Here is a 24,321-nt window from a genome sequence, read left to right on the forward strand (position 1 = left end):
AAATGCAACAGATGCAAACAGGGACAATTTAATTTCTTCTTTTTGACTTAGATGCCTTTTACTTCTTTTTATTGTCTAATTGCTCTGGCTAGGACTTCTAGTGGTATGTTGACTAAAAGTGGTGAGAGTGGGCATCCTTGTTTTTTTTTGTTTTTTTTTTTTTTGTTTTTTATTGAAGTATAGTCAGTTTACAATGCTGAGTCAATTTTTGGTGTACAGCACAATACTCCAGTCATACAAGAATATAAGTATATTCTTTTCATATTCTTTTTCACCATAACTTACTACAAGATGTTGAATATAGTTCCTGTGCTATTCAGTATAAATTTGTTGTTTATCTATTTTATGTATGTCAGAATCTGCAAGTCTCAAACTCCCAATTTATCCCTTTCCACCCCTTCCCCACCTGGTAACCATAAGTTTTTCTATGTCTGTGAGTTTGTTTCTGTTTTATAAATAAGTTCGTTTCTTTTTTAGATTCCGCATATAAGTGATATCACATGGTATTTTTTCTTTCTCTTTCTGGCTTATGTCACTTAGAATGATATTCTCCTGGTCCATTCATGTTGCTGCAAATGACATTATTATTTTTTATGGCTGAGTTGTATTCCATTGTATAAATAAACCACAACTTCTTTATCCAGTCATCTGTCAATGGACACTTAGGTTGTTTCCATGTCTTGGCTATTATAAATAGTGCTGCTATGAACATTGGGGTGCATGTGTCTTTTTGAACTAAGATCTCCTCTGGATATATGCCTAGGAGTGGGATTGCTGGATCATATAGTAAGTCTATTTTTAGTTTTTTGAGGAATCTCCATACTGTTTTCCAAATGGCTGCACCAAATTACATTCGCACTAGCAGTGTAAGAGGGTTCCCTTTTCTCCACACTCTCTGCAGCATTTATTGTTCATGGACTTTTGAACGGTGGCCATTCTGACTGGTATGGGGTGGTACCTCATTGTAGTTTTAATTTGCATTTGTCTGATAATTAGCGATATTTGAGCATCTTTTCATGTGCCTATTGGCCATTTGTATGTCTTCATTGGAGAATTGTTTAGGTTTTCTGCCCATTTTTTTTTTCTTTAATTGAAGTATAGTCAGTTTACAATGTTGTGTCAATTTCTGGTGCACAGCACAATAATTCAGTCATATAGGAACATACATATATTCTTTTTCATTTTTTTTTTTACCTTGTTTCTGATCTTAGAGGAAGATCTATCAGCTTTTCACCATTGAGTATGATGTTAGCTGTGGACATGTCCTTTATATATGATTGTTATTTTGCTGAGTTATATAGGTTCCCTCTGCACCCAGTTTGTTGAGAGTTTTATCATGGAATGATGTTGAATTTTGTCCAGTGTGTTTTCTGCTCTATTGAGATAATATGATTTTAATCCTTTATTCTGTTCATGTGGTGTATCATATTTATTGATTTGCCTATGTTGAATTATCCTTGCATCCGAGGGATAAATCCCACTTGATCATGGTGTACAATCTTCATAGTTTTCTTTTCTTGTAGTGTCCTTTTCTGGTTTTGGTATGAGGGTAATGGTAGCCTTATAAAATTGATTAGGAAGTATTCCTTCCTCTTCAATTTTTGGGAAGATTTTCAGAAGGATTTATGTTAATTTTTCTTGTTTGGTAGAATTCACCAGTGAAGCCATTTGGCCCTGGGCTTTTCATTTTTGTCAAGTATTTGATTACTCCTTAATCATTATTGGCCTGTTTAGATTTTCTGTTTATTCTTGATTCAGTTTTGGTAGGTTGTATGTTTCTAGGAATTTATCCACTTTTTCTAGGTAACTTGGGTTGTTGGCATATATTTGTTGATAATAATCCCTTATAATCCTTTGTATTTCTGTGGTACCAGTTGTAATGCCTCCACTTTGATTTATAGCTACAGTTGACTCTTGAACAATGCTGGGATTAGGAGCATGGACTTCTGAGAAGCCAAAAATTGATGTTCTACTGTCTCCCTGAAAAACAAAGGAATTGATAAATGACTCACCCAAGGGTAGGAAGCTGAAAGAGTTTGGATAGAATCAGGACCATTGTTCTTTTGATTCCATATATTGTGATCTCTAATTGAACACAAACTTCTCCCCACACTAAGTTAACTTGAAGATCTGTAAAATGGAAATACAGGTACTATGTTTATTGAAAAAAATCCACATCTGAGTGGACCTGTGCAGTTCAAACTTGTGTTATTCAGGGTCAATTGTATTTGAGTTCTCTCTTTCTTGGTTAGTGTAGCTTAATTTGTCTATTTCATTTATCTTTTAAAACGCCTACATTTAATTTCATTGGTCTGTCTTTTTCGTACTATTGTATTTATCTCTGCTCTAGTTTTTATTATTTTCTTTCTTCTGATAATTTTGGGCTTAGTCTGTTCTTTTTCTAGTTCCTAGTGATGTAAAGTTAGGTTGTTTCTTTGAGATCTTCCTTTTTCTTCATGTAGATATTTATTGCTGTAAACTTCCCTGTTAAACTGATTTTTCTGCATCCCGTAAGCTTTGGTATGATGTGTTTCCATTTTCACTTGTCTCAAGATACCTTTTAATTTCCCTTTTGATTTCATCTTTGACCTACTGGTTGTTCAGGAATGTGTGGTTTAATTTGTATATATCTGTGAGTTTTCTAATTTTCCTCCTAGTATTGATTTCTAGTTTTTGTATCATTGAAGTGAAATACTTGATATGATCTAAATAATCCTGAATTTGTTGAGACTTGTTTTGTTGCCCTGCATGTTTTTCCTTTCTTTGCTTCTGATTTTGTTATTGTTACCTCCAAGAAATCATTGCCAAATCCATCATCATTAAGCTTTCCACTTAAGCTTTTCTTGTAAAACTTTTATAGTGTTAGTTTTTACATTTAGGCTTTTGATCCATTTTTGTATGTAGTGTTATGTAAGTGTCCACTTCATTCTTTTATATGTTGATATTGTTTTTCCATCACTTTTGTTCAAAAGACTGTTCTTTCCCTCATTGAGTAGGTTTGACACTCATTGGAATTATTTAACCATATATGCAGGGATTTGTTTCTGGGCTGTCTATTATTTTCCACTGTTCCATATCCCTGTCTTTATGCCAGTACCATACTGTTGAGATTACTGTAGCTTTATATTAAGTTTTTAAAATCAGAAGGGTGAGCCCTCCATTCTTCTTCTGTTTTCACCTTTTTAAAGATTGTTTTGACTGTTTGGGGTCCCCTGATACTCCATATGAATTTTAGGGTGTATTTCTCTATTTCTGACCCCAAGGTTGGATAGGGATTATATTGAAATCTGTGGATCACTTCATGTAGTATTGACATTTTAACAATATTAAGTCTTCCAATCCATGAACATGGGCTGTCTTTCCATTTATTTGTCTTCTTTAATTTCTTTCAGCAATGTTTTGTGGTTTTTCAGTGTACAAGTATTTCTCCTCCCTGGTTCAGTTAATTCCTAAATATTTTATTCTTTTTAATGCTATTATAAATGGAATTATTTTTTTAAATTTTCATTTTGAATCATTTATTGTTAGTATATGGAAACACAACCAGTTTTTGCATGTTGACTTTTTATCCTGCAGATTTGCTTATTTCATGTATTAGTTCTAACAGCGTGTGTGTGTGTGTGTGTGTGTGTGTGTAATCTTTAGGGTTTTCATGTCATCTGCAAAGAGAGATAATTTTACTTCTTCCTTTCCAATTTGAATGCCTCTTATTTCTTTTTCCTGCCTAACTTCTCAGGCTAGAACTTCCAATACTATGTTGAACAGAAAAAAGCAGGCATCTTTAGCTTGTTCTGATCTTACAAGAAAGTTTTTAGTCTTTCACCATTGAGTATAAAGTTGGCTTTTTGTATGTGGGTTTTGTTATGTTAAGGTAGTTTTCTTGCTTGTTGAGGGTGTTGAATTTTAATCATGAAAATGTGTTGAATTTTGTCAAATGCTTTTTTGACATCACCTGAGAAGATCATGTATTTTTCTCTCCCTTCAGTCTGTTAATGGAGTGTATTCCATTGAATGATTTTTGTAATCCCAGCTGGTTATGGTATATAAGCCTTTTAATAATCTGCCAAATTTGGTTTACTAGTGTTTTGTTTTTGCATCAGTATTCATAAGGGATATTGGTCTGTAGTTTTCTTTTCCTGTACTGTCTGCCTGGCTTTGGTACCAGTGTAATATTGGTTTCATAGAATGAGTTAAGAAGCATTCTCTCCGATTTCTTGAAAGAATTTAAAAAGGATTGATGGTGATTCCTCTTTAAATGGTAGAATTCTCCAGTGAGGCCATTTGGTCCAGGGCTTTTCTTTGTTGAGAGACTCTGTTTAAGGTTTTTAAGTGATTCTCATGCATAGCTAGAGTTGAGAAACCCTACTGTGGATATAATCTGATGACTTTAGTAATCTGAATACTTTAGAAATAAAATCTGACATTTCTTTGCTGGCTGCCTTTCCTTTACTCAGTCATTGAATTTTCTTTAGGCTACTGTCCCTTCTCATGCTATATGCTTTTCTTTGGCTTGTATCTAATGGTTTTAGCTCCCGATTATAATCTTATAGTTCCATTTTAGACATCTCTTGAACTATATTATCTACTGGGCTGAGTTTCTTTAAGGGTAGTATCCCTGTTTTACTCATTTTAGTATTACCAGTGCCTACCACAGTGCCTAGAGCATAACAAGTATTAAGTAAACACATATGAATGGATGACTACATCTGCACCTGTGATTTACATATCAAAAGCACACGTGGACTTTTACGGGGCCTATGAAAGTGTACAAGACAGACTTCTCCATCCAAATACCAGACTGGCCAGATAAGGAACAAATGTTAAGGAGCTCTGGCTGTCAGATATAGAAATAAGCACTTGAGATTATACTTTCTTCATTCTGTTCAGGGAACAAAATAAAAATTATTTTAAAAAGAAAACACAGCTACTAGTGTTCACCTGAAATGTATCTTATTTTAAAATCTTTACCACCTGAGAGTGAAAAGTAAACAAAAAATTATGGCAGAAGAATATGGACTATATCAAAGAATCAGCCCATGATTTTGTCTCCTTTTTTTCTACTAAAGAAATACTAGAATCCTTACAACTAGTTGTGTAAAAATATATTGATATCACATATTTTCAAGAACTTTGAATTTCTAGGGTTATAATCTAAACGTTGATTTGGATTTTATTAAATCTACTTGTTCTCTTTGGTATTATTTTTAACCAGAGATAAATAAGGTTTGCCTTTGTCATTTGGCTGTGGCCATACAATATTAAGTAAAAATATTTTTTTAACCTTTTAAACTTGAAGTATAATTGGTTTACACATAAAAATATTAGTAAGAAAATGTTGGTAACAGTGTTTCTGAAAATAAGGTATGGGACTTGTTTTTTCTTGTGAACGTGAAAACTCTCCTGGTTCAAATGAGAAGGTTGTACACATGGCCTTTAATTCTCTTTCAGTTTTAAGTTCTATGGTTCTAGAATAGTTTAAAAACACCAATTGAAAAATAATAGCAGGTGAAATGTCATAATTTAAATCAGTATTCAGAAATATTTCAAGACTTTGTAGCATCAAACATTAGGTTTCACAGATTATTATGGCACTAGATTTATTGAAGAATAAATGTTTCTCTGATTTTTTTGCATTCTTACTGTCTCATACCTCTTACTAAGCACCCACTCTCTTGTTTTTGATAAACAGGCTGCCTCTAAGAATCAGACTTCACTCTTGGGAGAACCACCAAAAGAAATTCGGCTCAGTAAAAATCCATACTTGAACTTGGCAAGTGTGTTGCCCAGTGTGTGCTTATCATGTAAGTGAGTGCTCTTGTATTAATATTTTGGAGTTTTATTGAACATTTTTCTTAATGAGTTTTACTTTAGTTTTTTTACTTAATGGAAGTAAATAATGCCTGTTGACCAATGAAAGCCTAAATTATGTCCGTAGTCTCTAAATTGAAATAACTAAAACTGAGACACTTAAAATTCATTGAATTTTATTGAAGGAAAACAACTTTTATAATATTTATTAAGAATATAATCAATTAATTGAATTACTATGGAATCATGATTTAAAATAATTGGGTAAAGCAGTTATTTGGCAATATAATTCCTTATAGTACATATGGAATCATATTTCTAAAATACGATGTTTAAACCTTTAAGAAATCTCACAAATCCAGAATATTTGCAAAATACCCCAGAATATACTGTCTGCTAATAATTGGCAGAAGTAGAATTCTCATTTGCTTTTTTTAGATACCTCCTCAGGCCTTCAATTAGCGTAAATTAACTATTAATTCAAATTAAGAGAAAATCACATATATGGTGTTCTCTAGGCACTAAGATACTAACTGCGACATTGGTTGTTGAGGGGGAGGATGTAGCTCAGTGGTACAGTGTATGCGTAGCATGCATGAGGTCCTGGGTTCAATCCCCCGTACCTTCATTAAATAAGTAAAGAAACCTAATTCCCCCCCCTACCATCCAAGAAAAAAACAAAGCACATGTGGAGGATTAAAAAAAAATTGTGAGATCTCTTAAAAAAGAAAAAAGAAAAAAACCCCAGAAATTTAACATTGGTTGTCAGTAGTGAAAAATTGGAAAGTGCCTTAATATACATCAGTAGGGGCGTGATTAATCATCACAGTTCATCATAAAATGGAGTACTCAGCATGTATATATAAGTTAAGAGAGCGCTAGATGTACTAATATAACACGATCTCTAAAGCAGATTGTTAGGTAGAAAAGCAAATGTATGCATAAAATGATTCCATGTATATTTACTTAAAGCCCTATATTCCTATATGTACATATTTGAATGTGTAAATGCATAAATCTAGGAAAATAAATTGTTACCTCTGGGGAAAAGAATAGGATTGAATGAAAAGAGATGAATGGTGAATTTTGTTTTTAATACACACACTCTGTATTTTATGAAGTATCTTCTGAAACCTAAACATTACTTTATAATTTTTCTTTAAAAGCTAGATAAAAACTTAATGTGTTTCTAGTATACCTGCTGTATTTTTATATGGTCTAAAAATTGATGGTTATAACTATTGCATTAATAAGATTAGTTAATTTACATTTTGTATGTCTTGTTTTACAGATTAGACATACATTTTTTAAATGGTTCTATCAAAGTTACTTACCCATAGGGCAGGCTTCCACTTTCATTTGTTTTAAACAAATGGGACAATAGCATATACCATATATTTTTCCCCTGGGGATAATAAATCTAGCTATTACTGGCAAATTACAATTTATGTTTGGTTTGAAAATGAGTTTTGTACTCTATTTGTAATTTATAATCAAACAACCCAACTAAAATACATGTATTGATTTTGTCATTAGCCCCTGCAAGTAAAACCGCTCTGCAGAAGACTGGAATTGCAAGCAACATTCTGGATGCAATCTCTCAGGGAAATGAATCACAACACACGTTGGAAAAGTGCATTGCTTATTCTCAGCCTTTTGGTGACTACACACAGGTACATGATTCTCGGATTTTGATGATATATAGAAAAATTGGTTCAACTCTGTATGGAGTTCACTGGATGTGAAATTGTGTTTCCTGTTACAGGAAAGTAAAATTGCACTGATCTATACAATATTTCTTCCTCGCCATTTGGAGTTTCAAGATGCATTCAAGAGTTTGCTAAGTACCATTTTGCACTAGATATTTCCCTTTCATTATTTACACTAGTAGTGAGCAAACCACGGAGCCAATCCAGCCCACCACCAGTTTTGTAAAGGTTTACTGGGATGCGGCCACGTCCGTGCATTTGCGTACTGTCTATGGTGCTGTTGTGCAAGAGTGGCGAAGTTGAGTAGTTACAGCAGAGACTGTATTGCCCACAGATTAAATACTTACCATGTGGCTCCTAACAGAAAATCTCTGCTGACCTGTGGTGTAGACCTGATTCAGGAACCTAAGGAAATACCTCTGTAATTCACCACTGCTTTCGTATGTAGAGACATGATCATAATGACAGGCACTATTATGCTAACTTTCAAACCATTCAATCAATAACATAAAAAGTATTCTATTCAATAGACATACTGTGTCATTACTTAAATGTCAGTTTCACTTTGGCCTTTTCTCCTTCAGCTTGTTCTTAGTGGTTTAAGTTGACAGTGTGTATTGTGTTAGTCTTTATATTATTATGTAATCATGAGAGTCTTTTATAAACAACAATTCTGATTCTTTCTTATTTCTCAGAGCAGTCACCTTCTTTGCTCCATCTTGTCTATGGGAGCAATACTTCCGCTTTGCTTTCTTAGGGAAACTGTTTGCTTCGCTCATCTCTAATAAACTTAGAAATGAAAACCGATGCAAGTTCACTTGGAACAGTGGATGCCTGACTATGCTTTTATGATAGGGCAGTCGAAACACAGGTCAAGCAGATTCTGTACAAGTGGTAAAGCTGGCTATTAGCAAAATATATAATAAAGTCTCTCATATATCCATGGAAAAGATGGAAAAATGTGGGTTCGAAGATGACATAATTAGGTGGCACATAGCTATACTTAAGGAACAGTAATAGTAAATTGATACAATCTGGAAGGCATTCTCTTCTATGTTTCATAAGGTTTCATCTTTGTTCCCTTATTGATTAACATCTTAACTAATGACTTAGATAAGGACATTGTATGCTGATGACATTTACAGGTGACAGAAGGCAAGGATATTATCAGATGTGTAAATCATTTATGAATAATTTATGGTTGTGAAAATTAGAAACAGCTTTAATTTCTAACAGTGTAGAAGACTGAATAAACAAATTATGTCATATTTATATGAGGAAATGCAGTTATTAAGAATCATGTGGACCAACGTGTAAACACACGATAAATGTTTCATAATCTATGGTTAATCTTAAAAGTTTATAAAATATAGTCCTATACAATTTTCATTTTTTTTTAACAAGAAAACATTTACTTTTATAACAAGAGGAAGCACAATTTTTTTTAATAGACTTTATTCTTTTGAGCAGTTTCAGGTTCACAACAGAATTGAGCAGAAAATAGACTCCCCCCATAGCCCTCCCCATCCACACATATATACTCCCCTCCCCTCAATATCCCTCATCAGTGTGGCATATTTGGTACAATCGGTGAACCAACATGGGCACATTATTATTAGCCAAAGTCAATAGTTTACATTAGGGTTCACTCTTGATGTTGTACATTCTATGAGTTTTGACAAATGCATAACGACATGTAGCCACCACTATAGTATCATACAGAGTAATTTCATTGCCCTAAAAATCCCTTGTGCTCCATCTATTCATTCTTCCCTCCCTCCCTCTCCCCAGACCCCTGGAAACCACGATCTTTTTATTGTTTCTGTAGTTGTGCCTTTTCGAGAATGTCATTTGGTTGGAATCATACAGTTTTGTAGCCTTTTCAGGTTGGCTTCTTTCATTCAGTAATAGGTCTTTTAACTTTCTTCCATGTCTTTCATGGCTTGATCTTTTTTTTTTTTACTGCACATAAATTTTTTAATTTACATATGTGTACTGTTCATTGTTTCTAAGAATGTTTAGAGCTTTAGCTTATTAAACTTACATAGTTATCAAAGGAATAAAGCCAACCACAAAATAAGAATTAACTCAGAAAGATACATACACCTTGCTATTAACAGTAACATTATTTATAATTGCCAAGTTATGGAAGCATCCTAAGTGCACATCAATAGTTGAATAGATAATGAAGATGCAGCATGTGCGTGCGCGCGCACACACACACACACACACACACACGTAATGGAATACAACTCACCCATTAAAAAGAAGGATATTTTGCCATTTGTGGCCCTTCATTCACTTTTTTTTCACTTCAAAAACCAGAATTAAAAAAAAAAAACAATTTTATAACTGGCAGAGACATTTCCATTACATCAAAAACAACAAAATACCTAGAAATAAACTTAACCAAGGAGGTTACCTATACTCTGAAAACCAAAATGACACAAAGAAATGGAAAGATTTCTTGTGCTCTTGGATTGGAAGAGTCAACACTATCAAAATGGCCACACTACCCAAAGCAATCCACAGATCCAACACAACCCCCATCAAAATGCTCACAACATTCCTCACAGAACTAGAACAAACAATTCCAAAATTTATAAGGAATCACAAAAGACCCCAAAGAGCCAAAGCAATCTTTTGTAGGTCTCTCTCATTTTTTTTCCTCTTTGTTATTTTTGTTCTTTTTGTTCTCTTTTCTTACGGTTTGATGACTAGAGAAGGTCCTTTAACATTTGCTGTAAAGCTGGTTTGGTGGTGCTGAAATCTTTTAGTTTTTGTTTATCTGTGAAGCTTTTGGTTTCTCCATCAAGTCTGAACAAGAGCCTTGCTGGAAAGAGTATTCTTGGTTGTAAGTTTCCCCCTTGCATCAATTTAAATATATCGTGCCACTCCCTCCTGGTCTGTAGAGTTTCTGCTGAAAAATCAGCTGATAACCTTAGGGAGCTCCCCTGTATGTTACTCATTGCTTTTCTCTTGCTAATTTTAATATTGTCTCCTTATCCTTAATTGTTGTCAATTTGACAACATGTGCCTTGGTGTTTTCCTCTTTGGGTTCATCCCGTGTGGACCTCTCTGTGCTTCCTGGACTTGGGTAACTGTTTCCTTTCCCAAGGTGGGGAAGTTTTCGGTTATTATCTCTTTGAATATTTTCTCAGGTCCTTTCTCTCTCTCTTCTCTTTCTGGGACCCGTATAATGCGAATATTAGAGCACTTCGTATTGTCCCAGTGTTCTCTTAAACTATCCCCATTTCTTTTTATTCTTTTTTCTTTTTTCTGTTCTGAAGTAGTGATTTCCATTAATCTGTCTCCTAGCTCACCTATCCGTTCTTCTGCCTCATTTAGTCTACTCTTGGTTCCTTCTAGTGTATTGTTCATTTAGTGATTTTATTCAACTCTGTTTGGGTATTCTTTATATTTTCCAACTCTTTGCTAAAAACTTCACTTTGTGCATCTGTACTCCTCTTAAGTTCTCTGAACATCTTGGCCATCATTATTTTAAATTCTTTCTCAGGTGAATTACCTATCTCCTTATCACTTATTTCTTCTTCTGGGATTTTATCTTGTGTCTTGTCCTGGGAAATACTCCTTTGCTGCCTTATATCGTCTGTCTTTCTGTGTGTTTGTGGATTCTTTCCATAGGCTTTGGGATTATTGTTTTCTTATTTCCTGTATCTGCCCCTGGTGATTGAGGCTGGACTAGAGGCTTATGCAGGTTTCTTGGCAGGAGGAGCCAGTGCCTGCCCACTGCTGGGTGAAGCTTGGTCCTGGACCTCTGGTGGGTAGGGCTGTGTCTAGAGGCCTTTGTGGCTTAGGAAGTCTGATGATGGGTGTGGCTGTGCTCCCACCCTGTATGTTGTTTGGCCTAAGGCTTCCCTACAGGCTGTTGGGTGGGGCTAGGTCTTGGTGCTAATGATCCAATCAAGATGTCAGCCTCCAGGAAAGCTCATGTAGATTAACACTCCTGGAATGTCCGTCACCAGCTTTTATGTCCCCTGAGTGAGCTGCAGCCGCCCCCTATGTCCCCAGGAGACCCTCCAAATCCAGCAGGCAGGTCTGGCCCAGGTTCCTACGAAATCGCTGCCTCTGCCCTTGGACCTGGTGCACGTGAGTTTCTGTGTACGTTTCTCAAGCAAATGGAGTCTCCGTTTCTCCCAGTCCTGTGGGGCTTCCAGAGCCAAGCCCTGCTAGCTTTCAAAACCAGATGTCCTGAGGTCTCCTTTTCTTCCCAATGCCAGGACCCGAGCTGGGGAGCCTGACGTGGGCTTAGGGCTTTCACTCCTGTGGGAGGGCCTTTGTGACTTAACAAATCTTCAGCTTCTGGGTTGCCCACTGTGGGGGTATGGGGCCCAGTGATATTACGAGCACGCCCCTCCTGCCATCCTGCTGTGGTTCCCTCTTTGTTTCCAGTGGCAGAAGATCTTTTTTTGCTAGGTTCCAGTCTTTTTTCGATGGTGGTTTAACATTCGGTTGTGGTTTCATTGTGGTCGCAAGGAGAGGCAAGCTCGTGGTCCTGCCACTCCACCATCTTGACTAGAACTCACAGATTTTTTTAAAACTTATTTAAATGTATGATTTAAGCTTTTAAAAGTTATTTTTTATACTTACCTTTTCATTTCTTTTATTTCAATTTTGAAATTTGTCTTGCTTTTCTCATTAGCAGTTTTGCTTATTAGATTACTGTGGTTTATTATGTACTTACTGTAGCCCCAGAAAGACCTTTCCCACTTACACATGGAGAAAGTCTGTGATAGAGATGTCTTTGCATTGCCAGCCTTCCTCCTGCCTCTACCCTTGCTTAACCAGAGAGAAACGGTGGAGGTGTGGATGGATCCTCCTGGCATTCAGTGTCTCCTTGGGCAGTCCCTGCTGTTTCCTCATACTTGTTTTTAAAGTGAGATTGGTTCTCTCTCCTTGTGTTCATTCACCCTTATAACCTAAATTTAATTAGATGTTACTAATTGAATAAAGTAACTAGTAAAAGGTGGCCATGTTTTAGGAGTTCCTTCTATTTCCGCTGCTAGAATGGAGGAAGAGATCTAAGGGAAAGTGACATTTTTTGTTTTGAACATTTGCTATATACTTTGTAATGTAAGCATTTGATCTTTATAACAATCTGGTGAGATTTAAATGACCACTTCCATAGTACAGGTGGAAAAGCGTAAAGGGGAAAGTAATCGTTCCAAGTTTATGCAGTTCGTAAAGGACTCATTTATTTCTCTGATTCCAAAATCCACATTATTTTCATTACACCATGGGGAAGTTTCTTCAGGCATGAAAGTGGTGTCTTACAGAAACTGTTGGATTGCTTTATACTGGTGGCTGTGCATAAGGATTGGGAGAGAGGGACATGTCAAGATATAGATGGGTATAATAATTTCTATTTTGGTAAAACTATCACATTTAAAAATCCTAATTGGCATTCCAGTATTGGTGAAGTTACTTGTATCAGAGTATCCCTTCTGCAGATAACAGTGATTAAAGTTGTATTAAGTATGAAACAAAATAACTATTTGAAGGTCCTGGAGAATGACCAGAAACAGGTAGAAACTGAAGGGGAGTCAGCCCTTGGAAGAGGGAAACTGCACTGATTGAGATTTATGCCTCTCTGGCTTTTTGTCTAACACCACCCCGTAGTCTGTGCAGAAAGTCCTACCAGCTGATGGAGTCACAGGATAGAGTTCAGGACTGTTAGCCAGGCTGGAAAATCCCAGAAAAAAATCTGTTTAAACTCAACCTAAATACACTTGACTGACTCCTGAACTTTGCGTGAGAGAGACTCCAGGGGACCTGGTGGAAAGCGACAGATGGAAGGCTGAAGAGATGCGAAGAGATTCAACTCCTTTCCAGCACAGAGATGGTTTGGAGTCTGAGTTTATGTAAGTTAACTCCTACTCAACAAAAATCAACAACCTTCAGAGGAGTATAATCCATAGTCTCTATGAATATATGATATACAATGTTCAGTCAACAAAAATAATTGAAAAGTTGAAAAAATTGGAAAATGTGACCCACAGTTAAGGGGAAGAGCAGTTAATAGAAACTGACCACAAAATGACCTAGATGCTGGTATCAGTAGACCAAGGCTTACTTAAAACAGCTACTGTAAACATGTTCAACAATTTAAAAGAAACAAGGTAAAAATGAACAGATGGGGGATTTTAGGAAGAAATATAAACTAAAAAAGAAGTATAGAAACTCCAGGAAAAAAAAGTACAGTATCTGAAAAAAAAAAATACACTGGATGGGCTGAGCAGAAGTTTAGAGAAAGCAGGAAAAAAGGTTCAGTTAAAATAAAGACAGCTCAAAAGAAATAATTCAGTCTGAAGAACAGAGAGAAAGAGGTTGAAAACCAACAAACAGATCCTCAGGGACTTAAGGAACAGTATCAGGCAGACTAAAATAAGTGTAATTGGAGTCTCAGAAGGAGAAGAGAAAGATAAATGGGTATAAAGTATATGAAAGAATAATGATAAAAAATTCCCATGTTTGCTTAAAAAATCTTACAGATCTAAAAAAGTCAGAGACTTCCCCTGCAAAGCAAGATAAAGAAAAACAAAATATTATCTAGGTACATCGTTTATATGCTGAAAACCAAAGTTACAAAGAGATTATCTTGAAAGAACCAGATAAAAATAATGCATCTTAGAACAGTTTCTCAACTTTGGCACTATTGACATTCTGGGCTGGATAATTCTTTGTTGCAGTGGGGCTATACTGTATGTTGTAGGAAGTTTAGCAGCATCTTTGCCCTCTACCCAATAGATGGCCTCTCACTGAGATCATTGTGATTAAGCAACTGGTAAATATGTGGGTTAAAAAAAAAAGCTGTATATTTTCTTTTTTAAACTTAAAAGCAAAATTATAATAGTGCATGGTGGGGCTTGTATGTAGACATTACATATTTGATAATAATAGTACAGAGGATAGTATGGGGTGAATGAAATTGTTTCTGCGGTGTTTACATTTTACCTGAAGTAGAAAAATTAACTCTTATGTAGACAAATATAGCTAAAATGTCAACGGTTTAATTACGATGGAATTCTAAAAACATTTGAATAAGCCAAAAAATGTCAGGAAAGGAAAAAAGTCATTTAGGATGAATAGAAAACAAATAGCTCAGTGGTAAACCTCAACTGAATGATAATAATAGGAAATGATAATTGACTACAAGCTCCAGTTAATTGTCAGAACAGGCAAGAATATACACTTTTACCACTTCTGTTCAACAATACAAACTTGGAGGTTTTAGTTAATGAAACAACGTTTATTAAAAGGGTATGAAATAAGAAAGGAAAAGTAAAAATGCCTCTATTTGCATATGACATGAGTGCATGGAAAATCCTTAAGAATCTAAAAAGCAGCCACTAAATATAATAAGTAAACTTTCAAAGTCACAGGATAGAAGGGCAATATGTGAAAATGAATTGTATTTCTTTGTACCAGCAGGAAACAATTAGAAAATAGTTTAAAAATTTTTTCCATTTATAGTAACACCAAACATGAAATACATAGTAATAAATTAAAAGATCTGTAAAAACTATACAGTGATAACTACAAAGCAATGCTGAGAGAAATCAAAGAGGATGCCCATGAATGGAGTGCTACACCATGTACATGGATGGGAAGACTTACTATTGGTGTGATGTCAGTTCTCCGCAATTGATCTATTGATTCATTGCAATCCCAACCAATTTCTCAGCAGTCTTCTTCTACAAAGAGAAATTGACAAGCTGATTTTTTAAATTTATATTGAAATATAAAGGAATTACATTACCCAAAACAATCTTCTAAAAGAACAAAACTGAAATATTTCTATGTAACTTCAAGATTTGCTATAAAATCATAGTAATCAAGACAGTGTGGTGTTGGCATAATGAAAGACAAATAGATTAGTGAATAGAAGAGACTCCAAAAATAGACCCATACTTAAATGGTAAGTTGATTCTTGACAAAGATTTCAAAAACAATCCCATAGGTAAAAAATGGAAATGTTGTTGAAACAGCTGATTATCCATATTGGGGAACATGAACCCTAACTCTTGCCTCATACTTTAAAATTAATTTGCAGTGTATCTTGGGCCTAAATGGAAAATCCCAGCCACAGATAATGTCAAATGGCATAATAAGAACCTCCAAGCATTTTCTCTTCCATAAAAGCATCAATAAAATGAGCAGAAATGATCAGAATCAACTTTTACAGAACTCTGGATACTAACTAAAAGCATGAAGCAACCTGGGGAGTATTTATTCAAGAAAAATATCTGAATACTGATAAGAGCAGCTACCTTGATGGTCTCTTAGCCCGTCCTCTTTCTGTTTTCCTGTCTCTTTATAACAGCCCATAATCACAGCAAAAATCAGGAAGCTGGGATTCCCCAGAGTGGGCAGGAAAGGGGTGGGATCTCCACATGGCCTCACCCCACTTTTCATTTGACCTGACTCGGAGCTTGCCCTATGTGAAAAGCTTTTCCTCAGGGGAGTCTATTGAAAACATTTAGAGGAAATTGTTTAATTTTGTGACTGCCTGAGGTGGTAGATAACATTTGGGCCAAAACAAGAAAAGGCTAACCAAAAAGCATTAAAGGAAAAGTTGAGGAATTAGGCGTCCACAGGGGTTTTGAAAAGCTCGGATATATCCTGGGACTCTTCCAAGGCCATGCACACAGGAAGGATTGTGCACATGCTTGGGCAGGACCTAAGAAGGCTGTAAGCTCTCGTTTGTAGAAGTGAGGGCTAAGGCAGAGTTGTCATGACCCGGCTGAGTGGTGAAGACATGGCCCAACACACACACACAGCCCCTCAGCAAAGTCCGAGAGACTTACTGGTTCCAGATGTTTTAAGTGAATCTCTGTCTAATCATAAGGTGACCACTAAGCTAATGGAGTAGAGTCTTTAGTTACCACTAACAAAGAATATGCATTTTACACATTAGTTCAGAAAAGTCACTAAACAACAACAAACAGCAATGACAACAAATTTTGAAGAACTACAAACTGATTTCCAGAGTAGCCACATTATATCATTTTCAACAAAAAATCATGAGATGTGCAAAGAAATAAAAAATGGCCCATAAACAAAGGGAAAAGCAGTTAATAGAAACTGTCTCCAAGGATGCCCAACACTGGAGTTACTAGACAAAGACTGAAATCATCTATTTTAAATATGTTCAAAAAATATAAGAAAGCTACATCTAAAGAACTAAAGGAAAGTGTGAAAGCAGGGGCTCACCAAGTAGGAAATATCAGTATGGAGACAGAAATTATATTTAAAAAGAACTGAACAGAAATTCTGAATCTGAAAAGTATAATTAAAATGAAAAATAATTCACTAGGGCAGAGTAGCAGACTTCAACAGGCAGAATAAATAATCAACAGGTTTGGGACATAGGTTAGTTGAGATTGTCCAGTCTGAAGAATAGAATAAAGAAAAGTGAACCATAACAAGTGTTGGGGAGGATGTGAAGTTGGTGCCCTCATACATTGCTGGGGAGAGGGGGGATGTAAAATGGTGCAGCTGCTTTGAAAAACAGTTTGGAAGTTCCTCAAAATATTAAATACAGAGTTACCATATGACCTAGGGTGTATACCTAAGAGAACTGAAATATATGTCTACACAGAACATGAGTTTTCATGGCACCATTATTCATAATAGCCAAAAAGAGAAACAACCCAAATGCACCGCAATTGATGAATAATGAGTAAACAAAATGTGGGATATCCAAACAATGGAATTGATTCCACCATAAAAGGAATGGAGGACTGATCCTTGTCACGACATGGATGAGCCTTGAAAACATCATGTTACGTGAATTAAGCCAGATACAAATGGAACGTATTATATGATGTCATTTTATATGAAATGTCCAGAATAGGCAAATCCTCAGAGAAGGTAAACAGAGAGTAGTTTTGGAAATCACTGAAGAAGCTTTCTTAGCTTGGAAAGAAGATATAACCCAAGAGTTTCCAGGGAAAGGCAAGGCTTTGTTCCAGGTGAATCAGTGGCTCACCTGGCTAGAAACTGCTGAAGAAGAATCAGAGGAAGAAGCTGATTAAAAGAACCAGACAAAGCCTTAAATTGTGTAGAACATACTGTTGCTGTGGTGTAACTGCATTTGACCTAACCACTGCGGAAATTCATTAAGCTATAATGTCTCCACAATATTTAAAGCAGAAGCACGTCAGTTAGGATTTCCTTCTGCATAAGGATTTTTTTGTAGTGTAATGTCTTAATCATAGTCTACCATCAAATATTTTAGGAGTATCTTTAATGTTTAGATAGTATATTAGCAGCATGCAATAATTACATCATAGTTCTCAAGCAGAGGCAGTCTATTACAAGGACCTTCTTTGCTGCCAGTTATCATAGGCTGTTTTAAGTTAGAAAACTGAATAGCAACACTGAATACTGTAGAAATGCACTTTGCTCAATAATACTTGAGTTGTTGCAATATTTGATTATCCATTTGGTTGTTACAGAAAAACTCTTTTAACTGTAATTGATGGTTGTTGCTGTAATAGTATATATTGCCTGTATTTCTACCTCTTGTAATGGGCTTTATGTGTTACATTTTAATATCCTTGAGCCTGGGCAAGTGCCACAAGTGCTTTTAAAAGAAACATGGTTTACTTGCACAGTTGATCAGTTTTGAGAGTTTACTTGATCAGTTTTGAGAGATTGTAAATGCCCTTGAAGAGGTTTTTGTGGGTGTGAAACAAATGGTGAGAATTTGAATTGGTCCCTCTTATTACAGTATTGAAATTAAGTCTACTTAATTTATCATGTTCATGCCCTCATTCTATGTACTTGTATCTGTCAATAAACATTGTGATACTTGAAAAAAAAAAGGTGGGGCCGAGAGAAGAGGGAGTTGTGGAGTCACCACTAACAGCTACAGGGTATCTTCTCTGGAGTGGTGAAAATGCTCTGGAGTTGAATTGTGCTGATGGTTGCACAGCCTTGTGAAAATATCAAACAAATGTTGGACGGTACTTTTACTAAAACAAGCCTTAACTGTACTGAAAGGGTAGTATTTTCATTCAGTGTTTTAGAGATCTTAAAGAAGTATTCAATGAGAAGCAAACAAGTTAAATCAGTTATTCCAGACCTAGTTCTAACTAGAAACCAATTTAAAATGCGCTACCCCCCCCATTTCTCTAGTTGATCACAGTAATTAATGAGAATTTCGACTGAGCTGCAGTTCTTTATTTTCTTAACAACTGCGCTTCTTAAATATTTGAACTGTTACTGAGAAAACTTAAATCGGAAATAGATGCAGTGGTTTAAAAACACACCGTGCCCACTTTAGCAGTGATAAGAGCATTGTAATCAGCTGTATAATCCTGTTAGTTTGAAAGTACAGGTGGAGTTTGAAATGTCAGTTCTGAGCTGGAGATCAGTAGGTACATCTATGTCAGACGGTTGGGAGAGACCCACCTGAAGGAAGAAGCCTTTGAGCCAATTTATTAAATATTAAACACCTAAATCTAACATCAAATTATAATCTGTGAAAAACAAGGCATTCCTCACTATTAGTAGAGTAGGTAAAATTTCTGTCAGGCAACTTTTGTTTGACATAGTCATTAGTTTTAATAATGTAAAGAATAACGTAAGAACCATTTCAGCTGTTTCATATGACTAAGTTGTGGTGTGGGGTTTTCATTTGGCGCTAGCCACAGTGGGTGGGTGGTGGTGTGCCCTACGTAAGGGCGGCACCATCTACTTGCATGTTGTACTCAGTGTTGCCCTTGGTTACAGGAGTCTTTCCTGCCAGAAAGCTGACTACCTATTCCAGGGAATCAACCAGAGAGTGTGTGATGAGATCGTGTGATGAGGGAAGAGGAAACAAAAACAAAAAATGAACAAAAAGGCCTTGTGATGCTTAGTTCTTTCATATTGAGCCTAATGCTGCCACCTAGTGGGAAAACAATGCAGAGAAACTTTCCAAAAAGAGTTTTTATGTGGACTGTGGTAGATCAGAATCCTGTGACAAACACTAACTATAAGAAATACATTTTAAAATGTAAACCTGCTTTAAACAGTAACTATCGAATCACATATTATATTTGCCCTAGATGGTAACTTGGGGAGTACATTAAAAAATGATTCTTGATAAAACTGGAATTAAGGAAAGCAAGTTTTTGAAGTCTGTTTACAAACCAAGTAAGTTTTGTAAATGTTTAAGAAAATCAACAAAAGAATAGTATACAGTCTGAATAAATCTGAAGACAGTTTTGAATTGCTGTTCTGACATGTTAGAGAGTCTTTTCTGATTGCTGTGGCAAAGACTTCCAAAACTATGTTGAATAAAAGTGGCAAAAGTGGGCATCCTCGTCTTGTTCCTGATTTTAGAGGGAATGCTGTCAGGTTCTCACCACTGAGTATGATGCTAGCTGCGGGCTTGTCATATATGGTCTTTATCATGTTGAGGTGTGTTCTCCCACTTTCTGGAGAGTTTTTTTTCATAAATGGATGTTGAAGTTTTTCAAAAGCTTTTTGTGCATCTATTGAGATGACCATATGATTTTTATTCTTCAGTTTGTTAATGTGGTGTTATCACAGTTACACACAATAATAATTGATTTGCAGATACTGAAAAATCCTTGCATCCCTGGGATAAATCCCACTTGACCGTGGTGTATGATCTTTTTGATGCGTTGTTGGAGTTAATTTGCTAGTATTTTGTTGAGGAGTTTTGCATCTATATTCATAAGTGATATTGGCCTGTAATTTTCTTTTTTGTGATATCTTTGTCTGGTTTTGGTATCAGGTTGAAGATGGTCTCATAGAAGGAGTTTGGAAGTGTTCCTTCCTATACAATTTTTTGGAATAGTTTCAGAAAGACAGGTGTTAACTCTTTTCTAAATGTTTGATAGAATTCACCTTTGAAGCCATCTGGTCCCGGACTTTTGTTTGTTGGGAGTTTTTAATTACTGATTCAATGTCAGTACTGGTAATTGGTCTATTCATATTGTCTATTTCTTCCTGGTTCAGTCTTGGCAAATTGTACCTTTGTAAGAAATTGTCCATTTCTTCTATGCTGTCCTTTTTGTTGGTGTATAGTTGCTCATAGCAGCCTCTTACAGTCCCTTGTATTTCTATGGTGTCGGTTGTAACTTCTTTTTCATTTCTGATTTTATTAATTTGGGCCCTCTCCCTTTTTTTCTTAATGAGTTTGACTAAAGGTGTATCAATTTTGCTTATCTTGTCAAAGAACCAGATTTTAGTTTCATTGATCTTTTCTACTGCTTTTTTAGTCTATTTCATTTATTTCTGCTCTGATCTTTATGATTTCTACTAACTTTGGGTTTTATTTGTTCTTCTTTCTCCAGCTGCTTTAGGTGTAAGGTTAGGTTGTTTAATTTGAAATTTTTCTTGCTTCCTGAGGTAGGCTTGTACCACTATAAATTTCCCCCTGAGAACTGCTTTTGCTGCATCCCAGAGGTTTTGGATCACTGTGTTTTTTCTTTCTTTCTTTTTTTTTTTTTTTACAGTGTCTTTATTTTTTAATTTTGTTAAACATTTTTTATTGAGTTATAGTCATTTTACGATGTTGTGTCAAATTCCAGTGTAGAGCACAATTTTTCAGTTATACATGAACATATGTATATTCATTGTCACATTTTTTTTTTCCACTGTGAGCTACTACAAGATCTTGCATATATTTCCCTGTGCTATACAGTATAATCTTGCTTATCTATTCTGCATATGCCTGTCAGTATCTACAAATTTTGAAATCCCAGTCTATCCCTTCCCACCCCACTCCCCCTTGGCAACCACAAGTTTGTATTCTATGTCTATGAGTCTGTTTCTGTTTTGTATTTATGTTCTTTTTTTTTAGATTCCACATATGAGCAATCTCATACAGTATTTTTCTTTTTCTTCTGGCTTACTTCACTTAGAATGACGTTCTCCAGGAACATCCATGTTGCTGCAAATGGCATTATGTTGTCATTTTTATGGCTGAATAGTATTCCATTGTATAAATATACCACATCTTCTTTATCCGGTCATCTGTTGATGGACATTTAGGCTGTTTCCATGTCTTTTGTATTGTAAATAGTGCTGTTATGAACATTGGGGTGCAGGTGTCTTTTTGAAGTAGGGTTCCTTCTGGATATCTGCCCAGGAGTGGGATTACTGGGTCATTGGTACAAAAACAGACATATGGACCAATGAAACAGAATAGAGAGCCCAGAAGTGAACCCACAAGCTTTTGGTCAACTAATCTTCGACAAAGGAGGCAAGAATATACAATGGAATAAAGACAGCCTTTTCAGCAAATGGTGTTGGGAAAACTGGACAGCAGCATGTAAATCAGTGAAGCTAGAACACTCCCTTACACCATACACAAAAATAAACTCAAAATGGATCAAAGACTTAAACATAAGACAAGATACAATAAACTTCCTAGAAGAAAATATAGGCAAAACATTATCTCACATACATCTCAAAAATGTTCTCCTAGGGCAGTCTACCCAAGCAATAGAAATAAAAGCAAGAATAAACAAATGGGACCTAATTAAACTTACAAGCTTCTGCACAGCAAAGGAAACCATAAGTAAAACAAAACGACAACCTACGGAATGGGAGAAAATTTTTGCAAATGAAACTGACAAAGGCTTGATCTCCAGAATATATAAGCATCTCATATGACTTAATAAGAAAAAAACAAACAACCCAATCCAAAAATGGGCAGAAGACAGACAAGCAATTCTCCAAGGAAGAAATACAAATGATCAATAGGCACATGAAAAAATGTTCAGTATCACTAATTATCAGAGAAATGAAAATCAAAACTATGATGAGGTATCACCTCACACCAGTCAGAATGCCATTATTCAAAAGTCCACAGATGACAAATGCTGGAGAGGCTGTGGAGAAAGGGAACCCTCCTGCACTGCTGGTGGGAATGCAGTTTGGTGCAGCCACTGTGGAAAACAGGATGGAGATTCCTCAAAAGACTAGGAGTAGACTTACTGTGTTTTTGTGTCCATTTGTCTCAAAGTATTTTTGATTTCCTCTTTGATTTTTTTAATGATCCATTGGTTGTTTAGTAGAATATTCTTTAGCCTCCACGTGTTTGCAGTTTTTGCAGTTTTTTTCTTGTAGTTGATTTCTAACCTCATAGCATTATGGTCGCAAAAGATGCTAGGTACAATTTCAGTTTTCTTAAATTTACTGAGGCTTGCTTTGTGGGCCAACATGTGGTCAGTTCTGGAGAATGTTCTGTGTGCAGTTGGGAAGAATGTGTATTCTGTTGCTTTTGGATGAAATACTCTATAGATATCAGTTAAGTCCATCTGGTCTAATGTTTCACTTAGGACCTGTATTTCCTTATTGATTTTCTGTCTGGATGATCTGTCCACTGATTTAAGTGGGGTGTTAAGGCCCCCCACTATTACTGTGTTGTTCTCAATTTCTCCTTTTATGTCTGTTAACAATTGCCTTATATATTGAGGTGCTTCTGTGTTGGGTGCATATATATTTACAATTGTTATGTCTTCTTGGATTGATCCCTTGAGCATTATGTAATGTCCTTCTTTGTCTCTTTAACAGTCTTTATTTTAAAATCTATTTTGTCTGATACAATTATTGCTACTCCAGCTTTCTTTTGGTTTCCATTAACATGGAATATTTTTTTTCCATCCCCTTACTTCCAGCCTGCATGTGTCTCTAGCTCTGAAGTGGGTCTCTTGTAGGCAGCATATATATGGGTCTTGTTTTTGTATCCATTCAGCCAGTCTGTGTCTTTTGGTTGGAGCATTTAATCCATTTACATTTAAGGTAATTATCAATATGTATGTCCTTATTGCCATTTTGTTTATTGTTTGGGGTCTGTTTTGTAGATCTTTTTTTTTCCTCTTTCTTTTTGTTCTCTTTTCTTGTGGTCTGATGACTAGAGAAGATCCTTTAACATTTGCTGTAAAGTTGGTTTGGTGGTGCTGAAATCTTACTTTTGTTTATCTCTGAAGCTTTTGATTTCTCCATCAAGTCTGAATGAGACCCTTGCTGGATAGAGTATTCTTGGTTGTAAGTTTCCCCCTTGCATCACTTTAAATATCGTGCCACTGTCTCCTGGCCTGTAGAGTTTCTGCTGAAAAATGAGCAGATAACCTTATAGGAGCTCCCTTGTATGTTATTCATTGCTTTTCTCTTGCTAATTTTAATATTTTCTCCTTATCCTTAATTTTTGTCAATCTGATTACTATGTGCCTCAGTGTGTTCCTTTTTGGGTTCATCCTGTGTGGAACTCTGCACTTCCTGGACTTGGGTGACTGTTTCCTTTCCCAGGTTAGGGAATTTTTTGGTTATTATCTCTTCGAATATTTTCTCAGGTTCTTTCTCACCTCCTTTGAGACCTCTATAATGTGAATATTAGTGTGCTTCATATTGTCCGAGTTCTCTTAAGCTATCCCCATTTCTTTTCATTCTTTTTTCTTTTTCCTGTTCTGCAGTAGTTATTTCCACTAATCTGTCTTCTAGCTCACTGATCCATTCTTCTATCTCATTTAGTCTATTCTTGGTTCCTTCTAGTCTGTTGTTCATTTCAGTAATTGTATTCTTCAACCCAGGGCATTCTTTGTATTTTCTAATTCTTTGCCAAAAACTTCCCTCTGTGTATCTATACTCCTGAGTTCAGTGAACAAATTCACCATGATTACTCTAAACTCCTTCTCAGATAGATTGCCTATCTCCTCATCACTTATTTCTTCTTCTGGGATTTTATCTAGTGCCTTTGCCTGGGAGATATTCCTCTGCCACCTCATATTGTCTAACTTTTTATTTGTATTTTTAGGTA

At 35.8% G+C, this 24,321-nt stretch overlaps 1 protein-coding gene across 4 annotated transcripts in view; it reads left to right on the forward strand.

The window, feature by feature from the left end:
• Positions 1-24,321, forward strand: part of RAVER2 (ribonucleoprotein, PTB binding 2) — a 98,108-nt gene that overhangs the window by 54,077 nt on the left and 19,710 nt on the right. For all 4 annotated transcript variants that reach the window (XM_032494482.1, XM_032494484.1, XM_032494483.1 and 1 more), the window contains exons 10-11: positions 5,690-5,801; positions 7,345-7,481. In XM_032494482.1, coding sequence (XP_032350373.1) covers positions 5,690-5,801; positions 7,345-7,481 — 249 coding nt within the window. The remainder of the gene's footprint in view (positions 1-5,689; positions 5,802-7,344; positions 7,482-24,321) is intronic.

This window comes from Camelus ferus, chromosome 13 (genome assembly GCF_009834535.1).
Source record: "Camelus ferus isolate YT-003-E chromosome 13, BCGSAC_Cfer_1.0, whole genome shotgun sequence".
NCBI classification, from domain to species: Eukaryota; Metazoa; Chordata; class Mammalia; order Artiodactyla; family Camelidae; genus Camelus; species Camelus ferus.